This window comes from Eretmochelys imbricata, chromosome 1 (assembly GCF_965152235.1).
Source record: "Eretmochelys imbricata isolate rEreImb1 chromosome 1, rEreImb1.hap1, whole genome shotgun sequence".
Lineage (NCBI taxonomy): Eukaryota > Metazoa > Chordata > Testudines > Cheloniidae > Eretmochelys > Eretmochelys imbricata.
In genome coordinates this window covers 269186122-269209457 of record NC_135572.1, presented here as the reverse complement: position 1 = coordinate 269209457, position 23336 = coordinate 269186122, and the positions used below count along the sequence as shown (strand labels likewise).

Sequence of the window (23336 nt, the reverse complement as noted above, 5' to 3'; positions counted from 1 at the left end):
GCGGCTGGGTTGACAGACAGAAGGACGGAGAGATCAATGGGTGGATGGGCAGACAGAAGGACAGAGGGATGGGTGGATGGACAGACAGGTAGGAGCAGATGGGCGGGTGGATGGATGGGCGGTGGGGGGCGGCTGGGTTGACAGACAGAAGGACGGAGAGATCAATGGGTGGATGGGCAGACAGAAGGACAGAGGGATGGGTGGATGGACAGACAGGTAGGAGCAGAGGAGCGGGTAGGTGGACAGAGAGGAGCAGAGAGAGGGGCGGAGGGATGGATGGACAGACAGAAGGATGAGAGGGATGGGCGATGGACAGACAGGGGGACGGAAGGATGGGTCTTTTCCAGTTTTATAGTGCTGTGACAAAGCTGTATCTGAATGGCTCATTTATGCATCTGTATTCTGTAAGCTAAAATGGTTTTGAAATATGCCTTCTGTCTCTTACTTGGAAGCTTTTTAATCAAAGAGCTGTCTGCTCTTGAGGTTAGTGAAAGCCACATTTTTGTTTGCTTGTTTCTCATTGGTCTAGAAGGGCCAGTTTGATAACCTGTTAATAAAAGGCCAACTCAAAGAGGTAGGAGAATATTAACCTGATGGGAAAGGACAAATGAGAAGAAAAATAGCGTAATGCAGGTTGAGGGTAAGCAGAAGGATGAGGCCACTGAACCAGATTCCAAATGGTCTCACCTTGCTAATATGGTTTTTTAAGGCAATGTAACGTGCAGACCACCAGCTTAATTCAGAATCGCAGCAGGTGCCCTTTGGGAGAACCAAAGTGAGGTATTCCTTACAAAGGGGTAGAGGAGCTCTGGTTCCCCATAGACCTTCCGTGGGACATTTGGCAGACTGAAAAACAGAGGCAACTTTGCTGTTGCTTACACCAAAAGCTCTTCTACATGTACAGTTTTTCATGTATCTAACCCAATATTCTGTAACCTAAGGTTTGGGCCAGCTTTCTCATAGTAGCTGTGCAGGTGAGTGCAGATTTTACTTATCCTTTGATGGTTTCTTATCTTGGGTTCAATAATTTGCCAATAAAATCTATTTTTAGTTGTAAGTAGCGTAAGTGGGTCTTGAATAATATTCCGCGGGGATAATCACCTCCGAGAGACTCTGACTTCTGACTAGCAGGGAGGTAGGGACACAAACCCTAAAAGCCGGCGTTCAAGGTCTCAGGCACAGTGGCTATTGGGTTCCCCAACTGCCTGAGCAGCTGGCGTGGTCCCACATGGTACAGGGAGAACCAAATCAGCCAAAGGATGGTAAATCTAGTTATAATAGCAAGTTAGATGTAGTCCCCACACTCTAGCAAGATATTACTGTGACCCTTGACGTTGAAAGCTTGGATGCCCTGACCAATCTGTAAGGTGTCTGAAGTGACTCCACTTCTGAATGACAGCAGCCACCCGAAGGCTTAGTGCACATTAATGAACACACTTTCACTTCACACCTTTAGTTAATTTATAGACTCATGGATTTTAAAGCCAGAAGGGATCATTGTGATTATCTAGGCTGACCTCCTGCACATCGCAGGCCACAGAACCTCACCCACCCACTCCTGTGATACACCCCTAACCTCTGGCTGAGTTACTGAAGTCCTCAAATCATGATTTAAAGATTTCAAGTTATATAGAGACTCCACCATTTACTCCAGTTTAAACCTGCAAGTGACCATGCCCCATGCTGCAGAGGAAGGCAGAAAAAACCCAGGGTCCATAGGCGTCGACTCCGTGGCTGCTCCGGGGTTTGAGCAAGCATGGAGGGAAAATGGTGGGTGCTGAGCACCTACCAGCAGCCCCCCTATCAGCTCCTGCCCAGCGCCTCCCGCCCACTGGCAGCCCCGCGGATCAGCGCCTCCCGCTCCCTCCCTGTGCCTCCCGCCCATCACAAACAGCTGTTTTGCCGCCTGCAGGGAGGCTGGGAGGGAGGGGGAAGGAGCAGGGATGTGGTGCGCTCTGGGGAGGGAGTGGAACTGGGCAGGAACTTAAGAGACGGGGCAGGAAGAGGCAAGGCAGGGGTGGGGTGGGGGCAGGCAGGGGTGGGGCCTTAGGGGAAGGGGTGGAGTGGGGGCAGAGACAGGGGTTGAGCACCCCCAGGCAGTTTGAAAAGTCGGTGCCTGTGCCAGGGTCTCTGCCAATCTGACCCCGGGGGGAAATTCCTTCCTGACTCCAAATATGGTGATCAGACACTGAGAATGTGGGTGAGACCAGCCAGCCAGACATATGGAAAAGAATTCTCTGTAGTAACTCAGAGGCCTCCCCGTCTAGTGGCCCATCTCTGGCTGTAGAGGACATTTGCCGTTGTAGACCATCACATCATACCATCCCCTCCATAAAAAGCTGTTCAGTACAGCCCTCCTGCTAGTTAGGGGCTCTGCAGAGACCTCACGTCACTCCTTCCAGGCCAGTGACACAAGAACTGCTTATAATGGCGTGGGAAAAGGATTCTCCGACTGTCCTAAAATTCAGAAGGCAGTCCTCAATCTATGGCTCTGCCCCACGCACCTGTGCGCCTAGCTTTCATGACAGTTCCAGATTTCCAATTGTATGTAGGCAGAGGTTAAATTCAATCCCCCCCTGTCACCCAGAATTCCAGTTCTGTGAGCAGATCCGATTCATCTCCACCAGTTCCCTGCCTGGGAGGACCCTGGCTTGTGCAGGTTTAGGCCAGACCTTGAATTGAGAAGAAGCTTGGAGGGGATCTTCTAGAAGGGCTTATTCCGTCTAGCCTTCCTACGTCAAGCTCTGGTCTTCATGACATCACCAGATTTCAGAAAAGCGTCCAAACACTGATGGGAGTTGAGAGAAGAGCAACCCCAATCATTAAAGAGGCTGGCATGTTGACTTGTGAAGAAAGAGAAAGAGAAATATTTAGTGTTGCTAAATGACAACTGAGAGACTGTTTGAAGCGTGTAAACACCAAGCAGTGAGAAGAATAGTTCAGGATGTTTTAGGGGAGTATACGTAGGAATAATAGGGGTTACCACTTTAATATATGACACAGCCTCTAGTTGGAAACTCTCCTGCATGAGCAGATTATCTAATAGGTCTTTTCTGTCTCTGAGTGCTATAATTTAAAGGAAGCAAAGGAATATCCCAGCCAAATATCAAGGAACTTTGCCTGGTCTATTAGACAATGAAATGTTCTCCCAAGAGAAGTGGGGGAAGTCTCATCACTGGAGTGATTAAAATCAGATTGGACAAAGTCCAGGATAATATACAAAATATAGGGAATCAGTCAGCACTGGAGGGGGGACTGGGAGGCAGCAAGCAAGATGTGACCTAACCACTCTTTTCCAGATCTTATTTTTTATTATTCCAGTTACCTGGACAGGCCCCTGCCTGTAGGTGCAGGATTGGGCTACACAAGGATAGTTGCAGACGGATATTGCATGGGATTGGGGCAACTCTAACTGTAGAGGGGAGGGCAAAAGTGTAAAAAAAAAAAACAAATAAGAAACAAGACAGGCACTTGTTCAAATGGCGACATTTTGTTTAATCATACAACACAGATAGAAAGTTAAGTCTAGCGACATTTACACCACAAGTTTGTGTGATTTCGTTCTTGCTCGATCAGCACTGGACTGATACAAGAAGACTCCATCGTGATACTGTCAGGGGACGGGTGTGCCAGGAACCCGGTTTCATTTGCTTGTTCATGCTTCCATTTCTTGCTCTTCCATCTCTCAAGTAAAATTAACTGTCTGCCACTGCACTTGCTTCCAAAAGAAAGAAGTGGGGTCTAGATTTCTGAAAACCTGTGGGTGCGTCTTGAATGGCTGATGGTGACACAGTACTTCCAGAACCAAGGCAGGAGTCAGCATTTATTTCTTTTTGCTCTCTGCCCTGTAAGCCTTGATGCCCTGGAGCTGCCATCCAGATTCATAAGTAACGTCAAAGGGGAGAAGGGGAGTAGATGTCCCCTGATTGTTAAGGGACTTTTTTCGTTCTTCTTTGTAGAGTTCTGTAATAAGGTACATCAGATTTTGGGATGCACCAAATGATTTTCAGGTTGGCAGTGGGGAGAAAGGAAAACTTGGGGTGCTTTGTCACCCACTATTAGTTGAAATACGTTGTGCGGGAACTTCCAGCTTTAATAGTGGAGTCACCTGTTTTGTTGCTGGGCATCACCAATCCATCCACTACATTGCACTGGCATTTGATCTGAAATCAGTAGCCCTATATCTTTCTTAAGCTCAGGGGTACTGCATGGGAAGGTGCTGCATAAAGGATATGGGGGCTGGAAAGGGGAGAGAGGGTTGGCAAGACAGCCAACATCAGAGGGGCATGCTCAGAGGTTGGCCCATGTTTTGGGGGAAGAAATAACCTGTTCAGAAGTCACCCTGGGTTCCTTATTGTTTGTTCAAACAACAAGTGGTTTGTTCAAGGTACAGGATGTTCCCCACCCTTGGTTTTTAAAAGCACATGGTGATGGGGGAGGCAGCATAGCTGTGGTTCTCAGGAGGCGTGAATTCTATTCACAGCTGTGCCCCTGATTTGCTCGGTGATTTTAGGCAAGTTGTGTAACCTCTTTGCCTCAGTTTACGTCTGTAAAATGGGAGTAATTGTTACCCACTTTTGTAAAGTGCTTTGAGATCTCTGGATAAAAAGCACTACAAACTTACAAAGTGTGGTTATTGTAATTAATTATTAGAAATAATTATTCATTAAATAATGTGTTTTCTCCGGGGAAGAACTTACTGCAACATCTGATCTGCATCAGCCTCTGATGTTTCTAGTGAGGTTCAAAATTTTCACAGTTGTATTTACTGATAGACAATGTTAAGTGTCATTGGGGGGAAATTTTTACATTTTACAAAAAAAACCCAACACGCTGTCATTGACACTCTCTCTTACCAAGACATGGCCAGTTCAGTCCTTAAGCACTTCACTTATATGTTTACCTCTTTCCAGATGCCTTCTTAGGCCTTGTCTATACTGGGAATGAAAGCATCCTGTTAGAGAATGTGTTAACTAACACAGTGTTGCTGCTATTCATTATTATTATTATTATTATTTATTTATTATAGCATGTAGGTGCCATAGGCATAGAATAGGACCTCACTGTGTTACATACAGCTTTGTCCTTAGTGTGAACAAGGACAGGTATGTTTAAAAACATGAGCTGGTCAGGGTTAGTTCCCCATAGGATTAACCATGATGAATTAACACATTTTTTAATGCAACTGTCCTGGTCCACACCAAGGATAAAGCCATGTTTAACATCATGTTAGTTAAGACATGTTAGTTAACATGCTAACATGACACTTTTCCCTCAGTACAGTAATAATAAGAATACCTATTTCTGATATAGCACTTTTCATCAGGAGATCTCAAAGTACTTCACAATCTGTAATGTATTTCTCCTCTTGTGAGGTAGGGATGCATTATTATCCCCATTATGCAGATGGAAAACTGAGGCACAGAGAGACTGAATGACTTGCCCAAGGTCACCTAGCATGTCTGGGAAGAGCAGGGGATTGAAAGGAGATCTTCCACATCCTAAGCCAGTGCCCTAATCACTGGACCATCCTTTCCCATATGGGCTAGGTTGTGCAACTCGTATTTATCTTGATGAACACCTGGTAATTGGAGGAGTCAGAGAGACTTTGAAGTCACTAGGGCTGCTTGCGTGAGCAAACATTCGCCTGCTTGAGAAAAGGTTGGACAATCGATCCCTATGTGTTAGGAAAATGCTCAGCACATTGCGTGGGTGCCAGTAAAATAATGTCTGCTAAGGAAGATCATCTTACACAGGGGGTCCTTGAGTGGCACAAGAGAACTGGAATCCCTGCTTGGACGATCAGGCCCAAGTTCCTCCACAGAAGACCATATCTACTACCCTCCTTCCACATACGCAAGCCCCATTGACACAGATCACAGAGCATGGCCCTAGTACTTATAATCCAAGTGACAGACAAAGGAAAAGTGGTCACCTTTGTGCATGTGGCCTGGAGCTGGCCATCCCTCAGTTAGCCAGGGAAATATCCGCACTCTGCAATGACCATTCTTCAGGCCCCAAAGACGCAGAAATGGCCTTACCACTGCACAAAGAAACTCCAATGTCACTGGAGTTGATAAGTCACCAGCACCCGGTATGTTCATCATGAACGGGTGCGGTTAGTGGGGAAGCCAGCTTGAGTGTCTTAGGGTACATCTACACTGTGATAAAAAACCTGTGACAGCAAGTGTCAGAGCCCTGGGCAGCAAACTCAGGCTCACAGGGCTTGGGCTACAGGGCTGTTTAATTGCATTGTAGACATTTGGGCTCAGGCTGGAGCTTGGCCTCTGAGACCCTCCCCCTCGTGAGGTTTCAGAGCTCGGGCTCCAGCCAAGCACCTACACTGCAATTCTATAGCCCTGCAGCCTGAGCCCAAGTCAGCTGACCCAGACCAGCCACAGCGGTGCGGCAGATATTTTATCTCAGTGTAGACATAGCCTTAGTTTCTCCAGCATGGCAGGGCTTAGGCTCCATCCTTCAGCCTAATGGCTAGGAGAAGCACTGATGGAATCTTTGCCCTGCTGGATGGGCAGGGGCAGCCTTCCCTCAGCAGCTGGCTGAGAACAGCTGAGATGAAGCCTTATGGGCAGTGGCAACACTGAAGAGACCTTCACTCCACAGCAAGGCTGGGGACAGCTGATATGTTTGGCTGCTCAGGAGCAGAGGCCCAGGCGGGTTGAGGACAGCTGAGACGCATTGATGGACAGAAGCAGCACTGAAGATGCTTTTGCCCTTCAGTGGGGTTTAAAACAGCTGAGCTCGATGGACACACAGGAGTAGTTCTGTGGTGGTTTTTGCCCTGGATTAGTCTGTGAATGGCTAGTTAAAGAGAAGCACTACAGAAGATGTTTTCACCTTCCATTAGGGCTGGGAACAGCTGATATGGATGGAGGCAGCACTGAAGATGCTTTTGCCCTACACTAGATCTGAGAATGCCTGGCCCAAATGGAAGGACAGGAGCAGCAATGAAGGCCCCCTCTGTGCAATGGAGCTGGGAGGAGTTGATACGGATGGATGGACAGAGCAGGGCTGATGGGGCCTTTACACTTAGTAACGTTGAGAACGGCCGATCTGTATGGACAAACGAGAGATGCTGAAGAGCCCTTTGGCCTGCAGTGATAGCACTAGCTAACACCACAGACCCAGCACAGGCTTCTCTGACGCAGCTCTGCTAATGCATGTCACTTCTAGGGCGCTCCCTGCTCTTCCAGTCCTGGGCTTCATGCGGTTCTGCCAGCATACCTCAACCTCAACTGCAACGCTCCCTGCTCCTACAGCTCTTCCAGAACACCTCAGTCCTGACCTGCAGCCCTTTCTGCTGGTTGCCATGCTGGATGACTCAGCTCTGCAAACCCATCTCAGATGTGACCTACTGCTCTTCTACTACTAAGGGATGACCACTAATCACGGGACGTGCATCCTCTTGGGATCAAAGATCACCAAACTCATTGCAATTGTCGCAGGCTGGACTGATTCCAGCAGCTGTCTGCCATCTTTGTCAGTCTCGCTGCATTCTAAATGGCTGAGCTAGATAGAGGAATGCTTGGGCTTCAGTGTTAGAGACTCCACTCCAAGGCAGGAAGAGTTAGCCAAAGACTCAAAAAGTAATAGCAAATATTTTTTTAAGTACATCTGAAGCAGGAAGCCTGCTAAACAACCAGTGGAGCTACTGGACGATTGAGGTGCTAAAGGAGCACTCAAGGACGATAAGGCCATTGCGAAGAAACGAAATGAATTCTTTGCATCGGTCTTCACAGCTGAGGATGTGAGGGAGATTCCCAAACCTGAGCCATTCTTTTTAGGTGACAGATCTGAGGAACTGTCCCAGATTGAGGTATCATTAGAGGAGGTTTTGGAACAAACTGATAAATTAAACAGCAATAAGTCACCAGGACCAGATGGTATTCACCCAAGAGTTCTGAAGGAACTCAAATGTGAAATTGCAGAACTACTAACTGTAGTCTGTAACCTATCATTTAAATCAGCCTCTGTACCAGATGACTGGAGGATAGCTAATGTGATGCCAATTTTTTAAAAGGGCTCCAGAGGTGAGCCCAGCAATTACAGGCCTGTAAGCCTGACTTCAGTACCGGGCAAACTGGTTGAAACTATAATAAAGAACAATATTGTCAGACATATAGAAGAACATAATTTGTTGAGGAAGAGCCAACGTGGTTTTAGTAAAGGGAAATCATGCCTCACCAATCTACTAGAATTCTTTGAGGGGGTCAACAAGCGTGTGGACCAAGGGGATCCAGTGGATATAGTGTACTTAGACTTTCGGAAAGCCTTTGACAAGGTCCCTTACGCAAAGTAAGTTGCCATGGGATAAGAGGGAAGGTCCTCTCATTGATTGTTAACTGGTTAAAAGATAGGAAATAATGGGTAGGTATAAATGGTCAGTTTTCAGAATGGAGAGAGGTAAATAATGGTGTCCCCCAGGGGTCTGTTCTGGGACCAGTCCTATTCAACATATTCATAAATGATCTGGAAAAAGGGGTGAACAGTGAGGTGGCAAAATTTGCAGATGATACAAAATTACTCAAGACATTTAAGACCCAGGCAGACTGCAAAGAGCTACAAAAGGATCTCTCAAAACTGGGTGACTGGGCAACAAAATGGCAGATGAAATTTAATGTTGATAAATGCAATGTAATGCACATTGGAAAGCATAATCCTAACTATACATGTAAAATGATGGGGTCTAAATTAGCTGTTACCACTCAAGAAAGAGATCTTGGAGTCATTGTGGATAGTTCTCTGAAAACATCCATTCAATGTGCAGTGGCAGTCCAAAAAGCAAACAGAATGTTGGGAATAATTAAGAAAGGGATAGATAATAGGACAGAAAATATCATGTTGCCGCTATATAAATCCATAGTATGCCCACATCTTGAATACTGCGTGCAGATGTGGTTGCCCTGTTTCAAAAAAGCTATACTAGAATTGGAAAAGGTTCAGAAAAGGGCAACAAAAATTATTAGGGTTATGGAACGGCTTCCATCTGAGGAGAGATTAATAAGACTGGGACTTTTCAGCTTGGAAAACAGACGACTAAGGGGAGATATGATTGAGGTCTATAAAATCATGACTGGTGTAGAGAAAGTAGATAAGGAAGCGTTGTTTACTACTTCTCATAACACAAGAACTAGGGGTCACCAAATGAAATTAATAGGCAGCAGGTTTAAAACAAATAAAATAAAGTATTTCTTCACATAACACACAGTCAACCTGTGGAACTCCTTACCAGAGGATGTTGTGATGTCCAAGACCATAACAGGGTTCAAAAAAGAACTAGATAAATTCATGGAGGATACGTCCATCAATGGCTATTAGCCAGGATGGGCAGGAATGGTATCCCTAACCTCTTTTTGCCAGAAGCTGGGAATGAGCGACAGGGGATGGATCACTTGATAATCACCTGTTCTGTTCGTTCCCTCTGGGGCACCTGGCAGTGGCCACTGTCGGAAGACAGGATATTGAGCTAGATGGACCTTTGGTCTGACCCAGTAGGGCGATTCTTATGTTCTTATGTAATGCTGTTTCTCCACAGGTAAAATACAAAGTAGAGGCCTTAGTGTTAAGAAAACTGATATAACCATTCAGTGACTACATCTACGCCTAATCTAGGGCTCAGTGCTGAGAGAGAGACAAGTCCCTTAATCAAATACCAGGCTGTCTCTTGGAAGATCAGAGGGGGAAACTGATAAAGCAGTCGCTATTCACATGTGGAAGCTGTGCAGAAACTGACCACGTTTGTTTGAGAGATGGAGAATGATATAGCTGTTACTGGGAAGGGGAAAGGGATCCCTAGAGCAAGAAATCCAGGGGATTAAAAAGCATTTCTTCATAAAGCAATTGAATAGGTTATTAACTTTACATCTATATAATGCCCACATTTCATCCCAAAGAATCCAAAAGCACAGTAGAGGCTCTGGGCCCGGGGGTAAGCCTGTGGAAAGGTTCCCAGTGTGGACAATCTGCAAAGAACCTCACAAGGTATCCATAGTTCTCACTTGCTCAAGGACTGGTATCCAGCACTACGTCAAAAGTGGGTGGTCCTGGCTGGGGGGCGGGGGGCAAGGGTCATGTGTATTTTTCTCTCCTCCTTCCCTAAAAGCAGAATCCTATACAGCAGATCAAGGGACCCCATGATGTTTCCCAACAGAATTAGGAGCTGTTCTTGTGTGGAAACTCACTCCAGTCCTGGAAATGATGACTTCCTCTGCTGCTAATGTCCCTTTTCCCTTCTCATTCACCCTCCCTTAGTGCATATTTCTCCCCCACTATACATCCTCTGATGTCCTCAATAACTAACTAGTGAGAGTGTGCCGAGGACTGGTGGGTGTAGAGGGGATCACTTGACCCAAGACCAGCAGGCCAGCCAAAATTCTGCCCAGTTTGTCCACGAGCTAGTTCCAGTGAAGCCAGCTCTTTGTGCTAAGGAAAGAAGGGATGGCCTCATGTTCACACTAGTACGTGTGATTCACACTTACTGGTGTTGGCATAGTTTCAAGCATTTAACTCTAGGACACGTTCCAAGGCCCTCATTCATTTTTTTACTTAGGCACGTCTCCCATGGCTTCAGGGACAATTTTGTCCAAGTAAATACTGGGTAAAAACCGTGTGAGGACTCGGCTTGGCCCATTTGCTTCGTTGGGAGTTCTGTCTGAGTAAACTCCTGGGGGCCAGATTTTGGGTGGCCCTTGCATGGGTGACTACGCAGGCAGCCTACCCTATGTGTCAAGTGCAAGGGGCATTCGCAATTGCAGGGGAGTGCAGGGCCTGCCCCTCTGCTGTGTCCCAGCAGGTGTATGTTGCCCCACAGGAAGGGAAGCAATAGAGCTATGCCCAGGCCTGTTCTCCTCACCCTTTGCATTGGCTTGCAAAGTGGGCCGAGCACATTGGGGGCAGCAAGCTGAAGTATCCTAAAAGATGGGGCAGCCTACCCAGACCCCTGCCTGCTGGGGCAGGGAGACACCCTACCAATTCCAGGGCAGTGGCTAAATGCCACTATTTGGCCCTGAGTGAAGACCTCAGGATTTGTCCCTCAATTAGTGTTCCTGGTTTTTCGTAGTCTCTCTCCTCCCAGACACCTGTGATAGGAAGGTAAAACAACAGCTGCTAGATCTTACAATGAAACCCTAAGGTCCAAGATCTAATTTGTGCTCACTTCCCACCACCACCACGCATCTCCCAGTAAGAACATGGACTGGAAAATATGATAATATGCTCTCCTCCCAGCCACAAATTACCACTAACTCCCCCCCCTTCCCTTTTTTAACAGGCCTCAGTGAGAAAAGAGATATGCCATAGTCACCTATCACTCCCCCTAATCAACCGCCTACCTTCCCCACCCACACCAGGGAACTCCACTCACATGCAGGAAGAGGTTCTCCAATGCCACCACCATTCGGAAGGCACTGTGCTCATTGATCAATCTGTCTGTCCTTGGAGTCTTTCTATGCTTTTCAAATGTGCAAACACAGAACCAAGTCATCCTCCCCAAACCCCAGAAATAAAATCTCCCAGCATTCCCTCCGCTACTTCCCACAACCAAGACATGCAACTGAACCACAGAACACGAGAGAGGAGGAAGACAACAAACAGCCTGTGCAAAAAACCGAGAATGACGACATTCTAGGAAGGAGAAAGGAAAGCCCCTGCTCCTTCTCCCATACACGCACACACAGAGGATGTGCCACATGCTTTGAAGACAGGCCTACAGTAAACTCAAAGGTAGCTGGGACGGGTTGTAATATCCAGACAGTGGGAGGAGTGATTCACAGATTACTTTCGTGGTTCTCCTCTGTCTCGGTGGTCACTGGGGGGAGCCCCCCATTGTCATTCAGCCGCTTGGCCCTGTAGGTCTCATAGTGGATGTTGTGTGTCACTTCTTTTAGGTCTTGCAGGTGGGTCCTGCAGGAGGCAGAGGGAGACAGAAGGAGGGTAAGAAAAAAAATCGGCTGCGTCAATGTTATTCTTTCTGGGTCTATTTTATTTCCAAGATAAATGGGACAGTTTCTCCAGTCTGGCTTGCCAATGAATAGGACATTCATTTTCTATGGAGGCCATAATACATTAGCCAACTGAAACTGCATCAGTCAGCAAAATAAAATAGGCACACAGGATATGTCAAGCTGGCTCAGATCATTGGCCGTGCCAGTGCAATATGCTATCTCCTGCTACACCAGATCAGGCCAATCAATGGTCCATTGAGTCAGCTATTCTGCATCCTGCTATATCAGTTAAGACTTCTGGTTCATCAATCTTCCAGCAGCAGCCAATACATGAGGCTTCAAAGAATGTAAAACTTCCCCATGATGCATCTGGTCAGTTGTGCAGTGGAGCCCACAGTAGCTGTGCTGTTCGCACCAGTCCCACTGGAAGAGTCCCCACAGCCACAGCTCCTTCCAACCAGTCACTAACTGCCAGAAAACTCCTGGGCTTTGACCACCATTGTTTAATGACCACCTTTTATTGAAAGATTTGGGGAAAGCCCAACAGTGACAGCTAGGTGGTACCAGCATTAGGAATTTGTTGTGAGGGACAAACAATGCAATATTGTGATGTCACCATGACATCACTGTGTCACAATCTGAGGTTTCATCTCTCCCAGATGCCAAAACACCATGACAACAGAAAGCATACAGGGGAATGGTTTTTAACTTTGACGTATATTTACATTTGGGCTTCTGAAAAAAACCTACCTTATTAGTTTATAGGGCATAGAAATTACCTTCAAACAGGGGTGCTGGAATAATTTTTATAGTGGGGGTGCTGAGAACTATTGAACCAAACTGTAAACCCTGGATATGATGGAAACTTCTTCAAGCCAGAGGGTGCGGCAGCACTCCCCAGCACCCGTAGTTCTAGCACCTATGCCTTCAAACTGTGGGACTTCCCACAGAATTTCAGACAGATGTCAGTTCTCCTGAAAGGGCTTCAATCCATACACGAACTTGAGAGAAGGGGGACTGGAGACTGGGGATATGGAGCTTTTTATCTCTTGGTCAATTCTAGTTCATCCCCAGATCAGGAGGACTACATGGTCTGGGGATTGGGAATGGACTGAAGAGTCTTTCCTTCTTTGTCATTGATTCCAACACAGCCCTAAGTCAGGAGCAACTAAAAAGTGTTCCCATCTATTGTGTGTTTGTATAATGGGGCATGGGGGAGGGTGTCACTCCCGTTCGTTGTCACACAGGCCATCTACATCACCCGAGCACCATCACAACTAGCCCCCTTGTTGGCATAGCAATCATAGACATTAAAGATCAGCTAGGTTGCCCTGTCCATTAGTTAATTTAAGATTGTTCCCTCTAGTAGTCAGCCCAGCTTGAATTGTCTGAAGAAATATGACTTTCATCCGGTTGGAGACTGTTCCATTATCATGGCTTTCGTCACTAGGAAATTCTATCTGAAAGTCGGTTAAGTAAGTACTGTAGCCCTTCTCATCAGGAATAAACAGTTGCATAACTGCCGGCCTCACCTGATGACAAAGTCTCGAAGTAGGGCAAATTCACAGTGATTGAGGTTTTCCACTGTAAACAGAGAAAATTGGGGAGTGGGGTGTTAAAAAAACCCTTCATTAGTACAGCGCATGGGGTGGTTGTCAAGGCAGTGGGCAGACGGGCACAAATCTTATATTTCAAACAGGGCATATAGTGCTATTTGTGCATCACATGCAGTCTATTGGGCTTGTCAGTTCTTAAAACCATGAGGGAGGGGTCACTTGAAAAGGGAAGTGACCTCATGGGCCCCAGCGTGGCACCTCTTCTACTCTAGAGTGGCCGCAATACCCTGCCAGTTGGTGATATCACAGTGGTAGCTCCAATTCCCCTCAGCAGCGGTGTTTGAAAATATCTTTTTTTAATTTTGATTAAAAAATATGTTTAACTATGGGTGCAAGGGGTAGTACCTGGAGCTTTGCGTGCCTGAGCCTACGTAGATACATCCATCTCAAAAGGATGGACCTGTTTACCTTCAATGACGCCCCAGGGAGTTTTCCTGCCCAGGATTCTTTTGCCATTTACTTGGTATTCCTTGTCGCTGCCCACCACTGCGAACGGCATGCTTTCCTGCTGGAGATACACAGGTAGACAGGCCTAGTCAAGCTGTTCCTCTGCGCACTAGACAACAATGAGATATACTAATCTCTCTCCACCCTTCCCCCTGTTACCCTCCTCCCCCCAGCATGCGGTCTTCTGCAGGGCAACAGGCACTCACTGCCAATGACCGGCCACCGCTGAATATGATAATAGCCCTAGCATTTCAACAGTTGTTTACAGCTGTTGCCATAGCTGAGCCTGCAGAGTTTCCCAGTGATTCCATGGGTTCTGCAGATGGGTGCAGTATTGTTCTAGGTGAGTCTGCAGATGTGACCAGCATTTTTGAATCAAAGAAGTGATGAATATGGAGCTCTCTGAAATCATTTATTAATACTATATGCTGGCCTGACTTTGGCCTGGTGTTTGCTGCACTCATAGTTTGGTGTAACTATTTCTCCCGAGAGGTCTCTCTGGGGTGGTTCCCAGAAGGAAAGAGGAGATGGCTCAAGATGGTCACCTATGAGTCCTAAAGGGACAATGCCAGAACTATTCACTCTGACGACTCTAGCTCACTCTGCTGCCAGGGTATGAAACTTTCTGACCCAGAGGGCAAAAGCCACCAACACTTGACTAAGTCTCCTGCAAGACAAAGAGTGTGTGCGTGTGTGTGTATAGGCCTACCTAGGTATTGGGCCTACCAGTATGGGACAGTAGGATCCTAGGTAGGAGAGACGTACTGTTAGTTGTTCTACAATCCTATTTTTTCTCTAGTGCTCCATTCAATGAAGAGGGGAGGGATAGCTCAGTGGTTTGAGCATTGGCCTGCTAAATCAAGGGTTGTGAGCTCAATCCTTGAGGGGGCCATTTAGGGATCTGGGGCAAAAATTGGGGATTGGTCCTGCTTTGAGCTGGGGGTTGGACTATATGACCTCCTGAGGTCCCTTCCAATCCTGATATTTTATGATTCTATGTTGTTTTTAGGAGGCTGCAGGTTACTGTATCACTTAGTGATAAGAGGTTGCTATACATGGAGTATTTTACCCAGGTCCCTGGCTCAAAGTGGAAGAATCACATGATTCCAACCCCAAGATAGGCCTTTTGCCTGTACCTATCACCTGAGGAGATGCACTCAGGGAGTATGTCTTCACTGCAGAGTTAACTTGGCCTTTTACTCAGGTGTTGCCCCTAACTTTCCTCCCTTCCACACATAAAAATCTGTCACCCAAGTTTAGCGGTGCTTTCAACCCCAGCTAGCTGTCCTGTCCTGGGGTATAGGCTAACGGCTGAGTGAGGCTGGTAACCCACTCATTTTGCAGTGAGGACACAGACTAAATCATTCCAATACTGAGAGTCCTCCAATACCTTCCCACAATTCCTCCCATCTGGCCAAAAGGACAGACAACTTCTCCCACAATTCATTGGGAAAGAATCATAGAGTGGCTCATCTCACTGCAGCACAAAGAACCATGGGAGATTCCTCCGCCAACCCCCACCCCCATAAGTCCTAGCAACACACATGCACAGGGGACTGCAGCATTAATGAGGACACAATAACTTTGGAGGGACCATTCACACCTAGGGTAGGCTAACCCAGGTGCCAATCCTCCAAGTTTACTCTGCCGTGAAGAAATACCAAGAGGGGGGAGAGGTGCAGCTAGTTCTATAAATGTGACAGACCCCAGAGGTACCCGACACTTCCATATGTTGTGTAGAAATCCCTTGCTTCCATAAGTCAGTCTGCAGATCCCCCAATATTTCCATAGGTTTTCGCAGGTCTCCACAATGTTCCATAAGTTTATGGCTTCTGATTTTCAGTATTAACTGATAAACACCAGTAAAACACCCCAATAAAAAAATGAAATCAGTGTTCATCCAATAAACATGGGAAAAACATTGGAAATGGCTACTTGTATCTAAGGGTTTGTCTACACGGGGTATGATTTCTAGAGCACGCAAATGTGTTGCACATTAATTGGTCTGTGTAGACCCTGCTGGTGCACACTAAAGGTTCCCAAGTGCACTTTAAAGTAATGCTGCTTGAAACAGTGCTACATTAAAGTGCACTAGGGAACATTACAAAGAGATTGCTTATTACAGTATATACGACTGTAATGAGTAATGCATATAATATATACAGTATATATAGACTTGGAAGAATTAGATTTTTATTGGTAAAAAAAAGTAGGTAAACATCAATTTAAGGGACACCCAAACTGATGAAAAATATTTCCACAGATAATAATTGAAATTTACAGATAGACAAAGTAAGAAAAATGCTGTTTGAGAACTTATTAGGGTTTGATTTTAAGGATATTTACTTTTTATATTTTGATGTGATATTGACAATTTGTGTTTGAATGGTTATAAAGCTTTAACTTTTTGAATCTCAACATCCACGATCATTAAATAATTATTGTCCTATCTTCCCTATCATCTGACCAGCACCCCAATTTTACCCACTGTGAAAATTTTAATTGAAAAAACTGCTTAAAAATACACTTTGATATTATCCTTCAAAATTATGAAAAAAATAAAAATTGAATTCTGCAAAGCCTAGTGTATACATAGAGAAACCCCCAAACCCACCAATTTTGGATATCTACACAAAACTCAAAAATTGCTAAAAGTACCCCCCCAAAATGAAATTCATAAACCCCCAAAAGGAAAAGCCCTACATGTCTTCTACAGATGTCCCCAGATTCCTAGAGGTTGGTCTGCAGATATCCCCAGCATTTCTACAGGAGAATACTGCAATGATGGTTGATGTGAAGGGAAATATGATCAAATTTTTACTTGGGAGACCCCCAAAAATAAGAGTTTGAGGGGTCAAGCTGAGAAGAAGTTGGGGCTTAAATAGCAACAGCTCACATGGGAAGCTAAACCCAGCCCAAACCCAGTGACCAGCAAGATGAAGTGAAACAAATAGTCCTCTTAAATTCAGCAGTCACTGCACTCTATGGTGATAATGAACGGAGACAATGCAAATTAAATTAGAAAGGATAAAAGAACCCATCCTCCCTACCGGATATAAACAATATAATAATAATACTTTGCGTTATAGCATCTTTCATCCAAGGATCTCAAAGCACTTTGAAAACTAGAGCGATTTGTCTCCATTCTGCACTCAGTGAAATCTAACCACTCCTCAATACTCTCTCATTATATGGTGTGTCCTACCCTGATTTTGTCATTCTCTGTTTTATCCTCCAGGTCCTCATCAAACTCTTTCTGGGGGTAAAACTCGATCCCATTCACCTCCAGTTCTTTGCGCACCTGGGCAGGGAAACATTGGAAAGTAAAAAGCAGTGCAAGCATTGAATTATGGCAGACAGCAGGGTGCAGTGGTATTACATTCCTGCTGCAACATTCTCAAGGGGAAGGCGCCTGCAGGGAATACTCCTGAAGGAGTGTGTGATACAGTTGTGACACACAGCAGTGCTGGCAAGAGATTGGACTTTATTCGCTGGCCCCATGGTTCAGGGTTATGAAGGATTAATAACCCAGTCACAGAACAGGGATCAGCAGAAAGACATCTTGGCAGGTCAAAACACAGGTGTGAAACCCTTGCCATCACTGTGACAAATGCCCTTTGAGAGACTTCAGCATAGAAACAGCTGCTCTTCCACGATAGATGCAGCCCACCAGGTAGTTTTTGCCCCAAATGATCTCTAGTAGATTTCAGTTCACCAGAAGATCCACTCATTTTAAATTCTCCATTGTGGTACCCCTAGCAGACCATTCATCATTATTCTTTGTGGTCTTAGTTGATCATTTCCTTAGGATCATTTGGGCGAGCTGTAGCTCACGAAAGCTTATGCTCAAATAAATTTGTTAGTCTCTAAGGTGCCACAAGTCCTCCTTTTCTTTTTGCGGATACAGACTAACACGGCTGCTACTCTGAAACCATTCTCCTGTTGATTAATCTGAGCTCAGAGGTGGGGTTCACTAGCACAGATACATGTTAATGTCAGCTAGGGTGACCAGACAGCAAGTGTGAAAAATCAGGACAGGGGGTGGGAGGTAATAGGAGCCAAGACCCAAAAATTGGGACTGTCCCTATAAAATCGGAAGATCCGATCACCCTAATGTCAGCTCTGACCCACTGTGGGCACATGTTTTTCAAAGGTTCATTAAAGGGCAAGCATATTCTTGGGTAAGGCCTGTTAAGGTACCCCCCCACTCTGAACTCTGGGGTACAGATGTGGGGACCCGCATGAAAGACCCCCTAAGCTTGTATTCTATCAGCTTAGGTTAAAAACTCTCCAAGGCACAAATTCCTTTCCTTGTCCTTGGACAGTATATTGCTGTCACCACCAAGTGATTTACACAAAAATTCAGGGAAGGGTCATTTGGAATCATCCCCCCACCAATATATCCCCCCAAGCCCCTTCACCCCCTTTCCTAGGAAGGCTTGAGACTAAAATACCAACCAGTTGCCTTAGCAACATGAGCTCAACCAGACCCCTTTTCTTTAGGACACTGAAATCAATCAGGTTCTTAAAAAAGAATTTTTATTATGAAGAAAAAAGTAAAAGAATCACACCTGCAAAATCAGGATGGAAGGTAACTTTACAGGGTAATAAAAAGATTTTAAACACAGAGGATTCCCTTCTGGCTCAGCTTCACAGTTACAAAAACAGGAATGAAACTACCTCTGTAACATAGGGAAATTCACAAGCCAAAACAAGAGATAACCTAATGCATTTCCTTGCCCTACTCACAGTTTCTGTGGCTTTAGATGGATTATTCCAGGTATATGTTTCAGGAGCTATTGTACCTGCTTGGCTTCTCGGTCCGGAGAGGGAACAACACAGAGAACAACAAACAAATCCTTCCCCCCCAGATTTGAAAGTATCTTCTTTCCTCATTGGTCCTTCTGGTCAGGTGCCAACGAGAGTATTTGAACTGCTTAACCCTTTACAGATAAGGCAATCCAGTCCAGCTATCAAGGAGGGATTTTATGCTACCCTTCCCCCTATATTCATGACAAGGCCATATTGTCAGGAATGTACAGCGACTTGGGAAAGAGCTGAATTGCTGTGATATCCTAACAGCTGGAAAAGTGGCCTTCCCCATATTAATCTGAATGATTTAGGCAATCTTCTGCCATATGAGCACACCCAGATCATCGCACACACCCCACATTGACACAGAACCAGGTCCTGTTTTAAGGTTACACGATAGCTGGACTCTGTCAGTGGAGAAGAGTCCAATATTGTATCCCATGGCAGCAGCTGAATGCTGTTCTGAACCATGGAGGGAAACACCAGGATGTCTGAGTGGTCAAGACAATATAATCCCAGTCTGAAGGATACAACCACCTTTCCCACCTTCCTGCCAGGACAGGTGAGGCTGGGAAAGACTCACTCCACACAGGCATGGTGGTACTCACCCTTTGTTTGAACTCAGTCTTCTCTTCCAGAGTCATGGTGTCTGCCTTGGCGATAACAGGGATGATGTTTACTACTTTGCTGAGATGTTTCATGAACTCTAGGTCCAGGGGTCGCAAGCTGCAGCCCAGGAAAAAGGAATAAGTGAGAGTCATTTTACCACATCACCCTTAACGCTGGCTCCGCTCTTCCCCCTCCCAGAGTCCAGACGAGAGGGAGAAGGGAGAGCTCTCCTGCATATCCCCCAAGAGATGCTCCCATTAGATCGCTTCTCCTTCCTCCTCACTCAATGCCTAGAAGAAGAAAAAACTATGGGGAGAGCTGGCCTGGCTATCCCAGTCTAATGCTTTTCTGTACAGCCCTCCCAGTGTTCACCCCAGTAGGGAAAAGTTAAACAACAGTGGGATTCCTACGCATGACCCATGGGGGAGATGAAAGACGCAGAGTGGGATGTATATAGGAGTGATGCATGGGATAGGATGCCGAGAGAGACTCGTGGAGGACATTACATAGAGAGGGAGTGGTGAGATACATGTGACTGGTCCATAGGGGGAGCTAAAGTGGAGGCACAGTAAGATATGGATGAGACAGGAGACATATAAGTGAGGAGTGGGAGAGAGGAAGCCGTCAGCAGCAGGATACCTACGAGTGACCCGTGGGGGAGATGAAGTAGAGACAGCAGTGGACTCGTGTGTCTGGGATTCGTTTCTTCCTTGCAATATTCACTTCCTCTTTCAGGAATTTTTCATATTGCTCACTGATGTATTTCTCGATGGGCTCCCAGCTGTGAAGGTCAGAGAGAGGGGCGGGGGGCACATTCCTTCCTCATCCTTCATACATACAGTGCTGCTGGCACTTACAGGAACTAAGAGGGTTTCCAGGGTGGGAGGGTATCATCTGTTCGCCTGACCAGATCCTGCCAGGGTTCTTGATCAGCAGAGGTGCTCAAGCTGAAGCCCCAGTGGCATACGTGGAAAGGGGCTGCTGGCAGGGCGTTCGCTGTGCGGCCCCCCCCGTGACTTTGGCATTTGCCTTACTCTGATCCAAAATAGGCAGAATCTGCTGAATTTTTTTGGGGGGGGGGGGAAGCGGAGCAGGGGATTGCAAGCGGGTGGGGGGAACTGTTGGACTGGGAGGGGGACTTGACAAGGATGCGCTGCCTGGTTTGCTGGTAGTGGGTTATACTGACTGCACTGCCTCACCAAACTTACACTTGGGGGGTGAATTTTGTAGAGTTTTAAGTTATGCCAAGGGTCCTAGAGCACAGCAATAGTCACTCTTTTATAGCATGTGTACGCCTAAGTAAAATAAATGAAATGATCATTATAAGGATTTTACATATCCTGAGCCTCTGTCATCTAGCGTCAGAGTAGCAGCCGTGTTAGTCTGTATTCGCAAAAAGAACAGGAGGACTTGTGGCACCTTAGAGACTAACCGATTTATTTAAGCGTAAGGGTTCGTGAGCTACAGCTCACTTCTTCGGATGCATCGATGAAGTGAGCTGTAGCTCACGAAAGCTTATGCTCAAATAAATTGGTTAATCTCTAAGGAGCCACAAGTCCTCCTGTTCTTTTTGTCATCTAGTAGGCTCCCAAACACTTTATAAGCTGTGCTCATTTCCCCGGCCGCTGAAGCACAGCCACCTCTAGAGCGGAACGTGTTGGCAGTTTAACAGTTCACAGCAGCACATGGGCCTGATCCAAAGCCCACTGAAGGCAACAGGACTATTTCCATTGAGGTCAATGGGCTTTGGCTCAGGCCTTAAGCGAGGAAGAGAAGAACAATATCCCATCCATTTGGAACCCCCGGGTGACGTTTGGGGAGGCAGAATACCATTATCCAGATTGGACTTTGGCAGGATGCTGCTACTGACACCTTTATTCTTCTCAGATGCGCTATGGGATCTGTAATGAACACATCTTGTATGAAAGACAACAACCGGCGCCACAGAGTCCCCCCGCTCCCATGCTGGGGACTGGTTCAGAACTGAATCGGAAGGAACACCAACATCCCACCCTGCAGCGCTGACTCCGCCTGGGGCTGAGCTCAGGCTGACCTGTTCGCTGTGTTCCAGGGCGGGGTCCATCTTAGAGCATGGACCACGCTGGGTGCTGACTCTTCTGTATGCCCAGCCCTGTGGGGAAGTCAGCCACCCAAGAGGCACACAGAGAGGGGGAGGATAGATGGGGCGGTCAGACGCTCACCAATTCTCATTGTTGATCTGGTCACCAAATCCCGGGGTGTCAATTACCGTCAGTTTCATCTTGACACCACCTTCTTCAATGACTGGGGAAGAAAGCAGAAAAGACCTCATGATCCCCCTCCCCTCAAGATCGGCTTCTTTGTGTAGGCATCTATGACACATGTTGTGGGAATGATGATGGTCTGCCCTTTCCACGACCACAGAAGCAAGGGAGAGACTGTTTGCCTCTTTCAAAGCAGGGACTTTGAACCTGGGTCTCCCACTTCCCAGATGAGTGCCCTAACCACCAGGTTGCTGGCTAGTCTAATGGGTCAGGGTCTCTCTCTCCCTCTCTCAAAAATCTGGAAAGGTCTGTTTCATCTCAATGTGGAACTAAATCTTGAATTCTGGTTTTCCAGCCAGCCCTCGTAAAAGGTTCTTGACAGGACTGTTCTAAGACACCAGCACCCTGTACACTCTTTCAGCCAGTACTGCTGGTCCTCAGGATACTTTTCCTGGTTCTTACCATGCCCAATGGCCTTGATCTCCACTGTCTTAGGGATCTTCTCCTCACGGTTCCAGCCTGAAGACTTGCGGCTAACTTGGGATTTGAAGAGGGTGTTCACCAGTGTTGATTTCCCCAGCCCACTTTGACCTGATAAATGTAAAGGGGAAGAGTGTAGCATTTACCACAGCTGTGCTCTGACAATAAGCTGAAGAACTTAAACCCATGGAAGTTGCCAGGTTGGGTGTGAGGGATCTTCTTGCCCTTCATAAGTACCTTAACAGAAAATCACAAGGACAGGGACTAGGGATCTACTGGAACTAGGCTTGGACTGATCTGTCCTTCATCTGTCCTTCACCCATACTCCCAATGATCCCCTATACCCTTATAACCTCTTGTACCTGTGCCTATGAGAGTGAAGTCAAAGCTCGGCAAAGCTTCTCTCTATGCCCCCCAAAAGCTCCATAGGCCTTGATGACCCCTCCTACCTACAACCATGATGTTGAAGTCAAAGCCCGTCTTCATGGTCTTCTTGCGCATCTGCTCAATGATGGTGTCGATCCCAATGTAGCCCAGCAGGTTGGAGTTAATGCCAACAGGTTTCATTGGCACTGCTGGTTTTTGCCGGGGCTCCGGCACCAGCTCAGACATAGCTGTCTCAATCTTGTTGTCTGCTGACCCTGCCCGGGAGAAAGAGGGGAGAACTGTCATTCAGGTGGCACCCCTAGTAATCTCCCTCTGCCCCTCTCTGCTGCTGGGGAGTGGGTCTCGGATGTGTGTTTCACTGGCTGCTTGCTGGGCATGAATTAGGTTACAGATTTGAGCTTTACGGCCCCTACTGGAAAGTTAACTTTCTGAGGCTCTGGCTCCATGTTATGCATCATTGAATCCTGGGCGCTTCAAGGGACGGGGCCCCTAGAGCATGGCATGTGTAGGGGGGACAGGAAGGAAAACATCTGTCTCGTTGCCTATGTGGCCCCAGGGCTGTGGCATGCCCTCCCCTTTGATCTCGAAATGGCCCCAGAATCAGACCCTTCAACAGCAGGTTGAAAACTGGCTTTCAGCAATGCACATTCACTCTGACTATGTTTCCCACTGCTAGATGGTCTTGTGGGTTTAACCGTATGGTTTTTAATATGTAGGTCTACATTTTCAAGTGGTCCCTAATTGTGGGTACTCGACAATGAAGGCACCGAAAATCCGGGAGC

General features: G+C 46.5%; 1 protein-coding gene across 1 annotated transcript; it reads right to left on the bottom strand.

The window, feature by feature from the left end:
• Positions 1-11783: 11783 nt before the first annotated feature.
• SEPTIN3 (septin 3) lies at positions 11784-22779 on the bottom strand. The gene is made up of 9 exons (XM_077835086.1): positions 22617-22779; positions 22150-22278; positions 21646-21727; positions 20088-20225; positions 19444-19561; positions 17229-17324; positions 13985-14084; positions 13493-13544; positions 11784-11919 (listed from the first exon to the last, which is right to left on the bottom strand). Exons 1-9 carry the CDS (start codon positions 22777-22779, stop codon positions 11784-11786), a joined length of 1014 nt encoding a protein of 337 aa, XP_077691212.1.
• Between the last annotated feature and the right edge of the window lie 557 nt (positions 22780-23336).

What these genes read in the sequence shown, in the direction of transcription:
- SEPTIN3 (XM_077835086.1), bottom strand. Translation starts at nt 22,779, where the DNA reads ATGTCTGAGCTGGTGCCGGAGCCCCGGCAAAAACCAGCAGTGCCAATG. An exon ending in CTTCAACATCATGGTTGTAG is followed by an intron (nt 22,279 to 22,616) that starts GTAGGAGGGGTC and finishes TACATTTATCAG; the next exon opens with GTCAAAGTGGGCTGGGGAAA. An exon ending in AGACTGAGTTCAAACAAAGG is followed by an intron (nt 17,325 to 19,443) that starts GTGAGTACCACC and finishes TTCCCTGCCCAG; the next exon opens with GTGCGCAAAGAACTGGAGGT.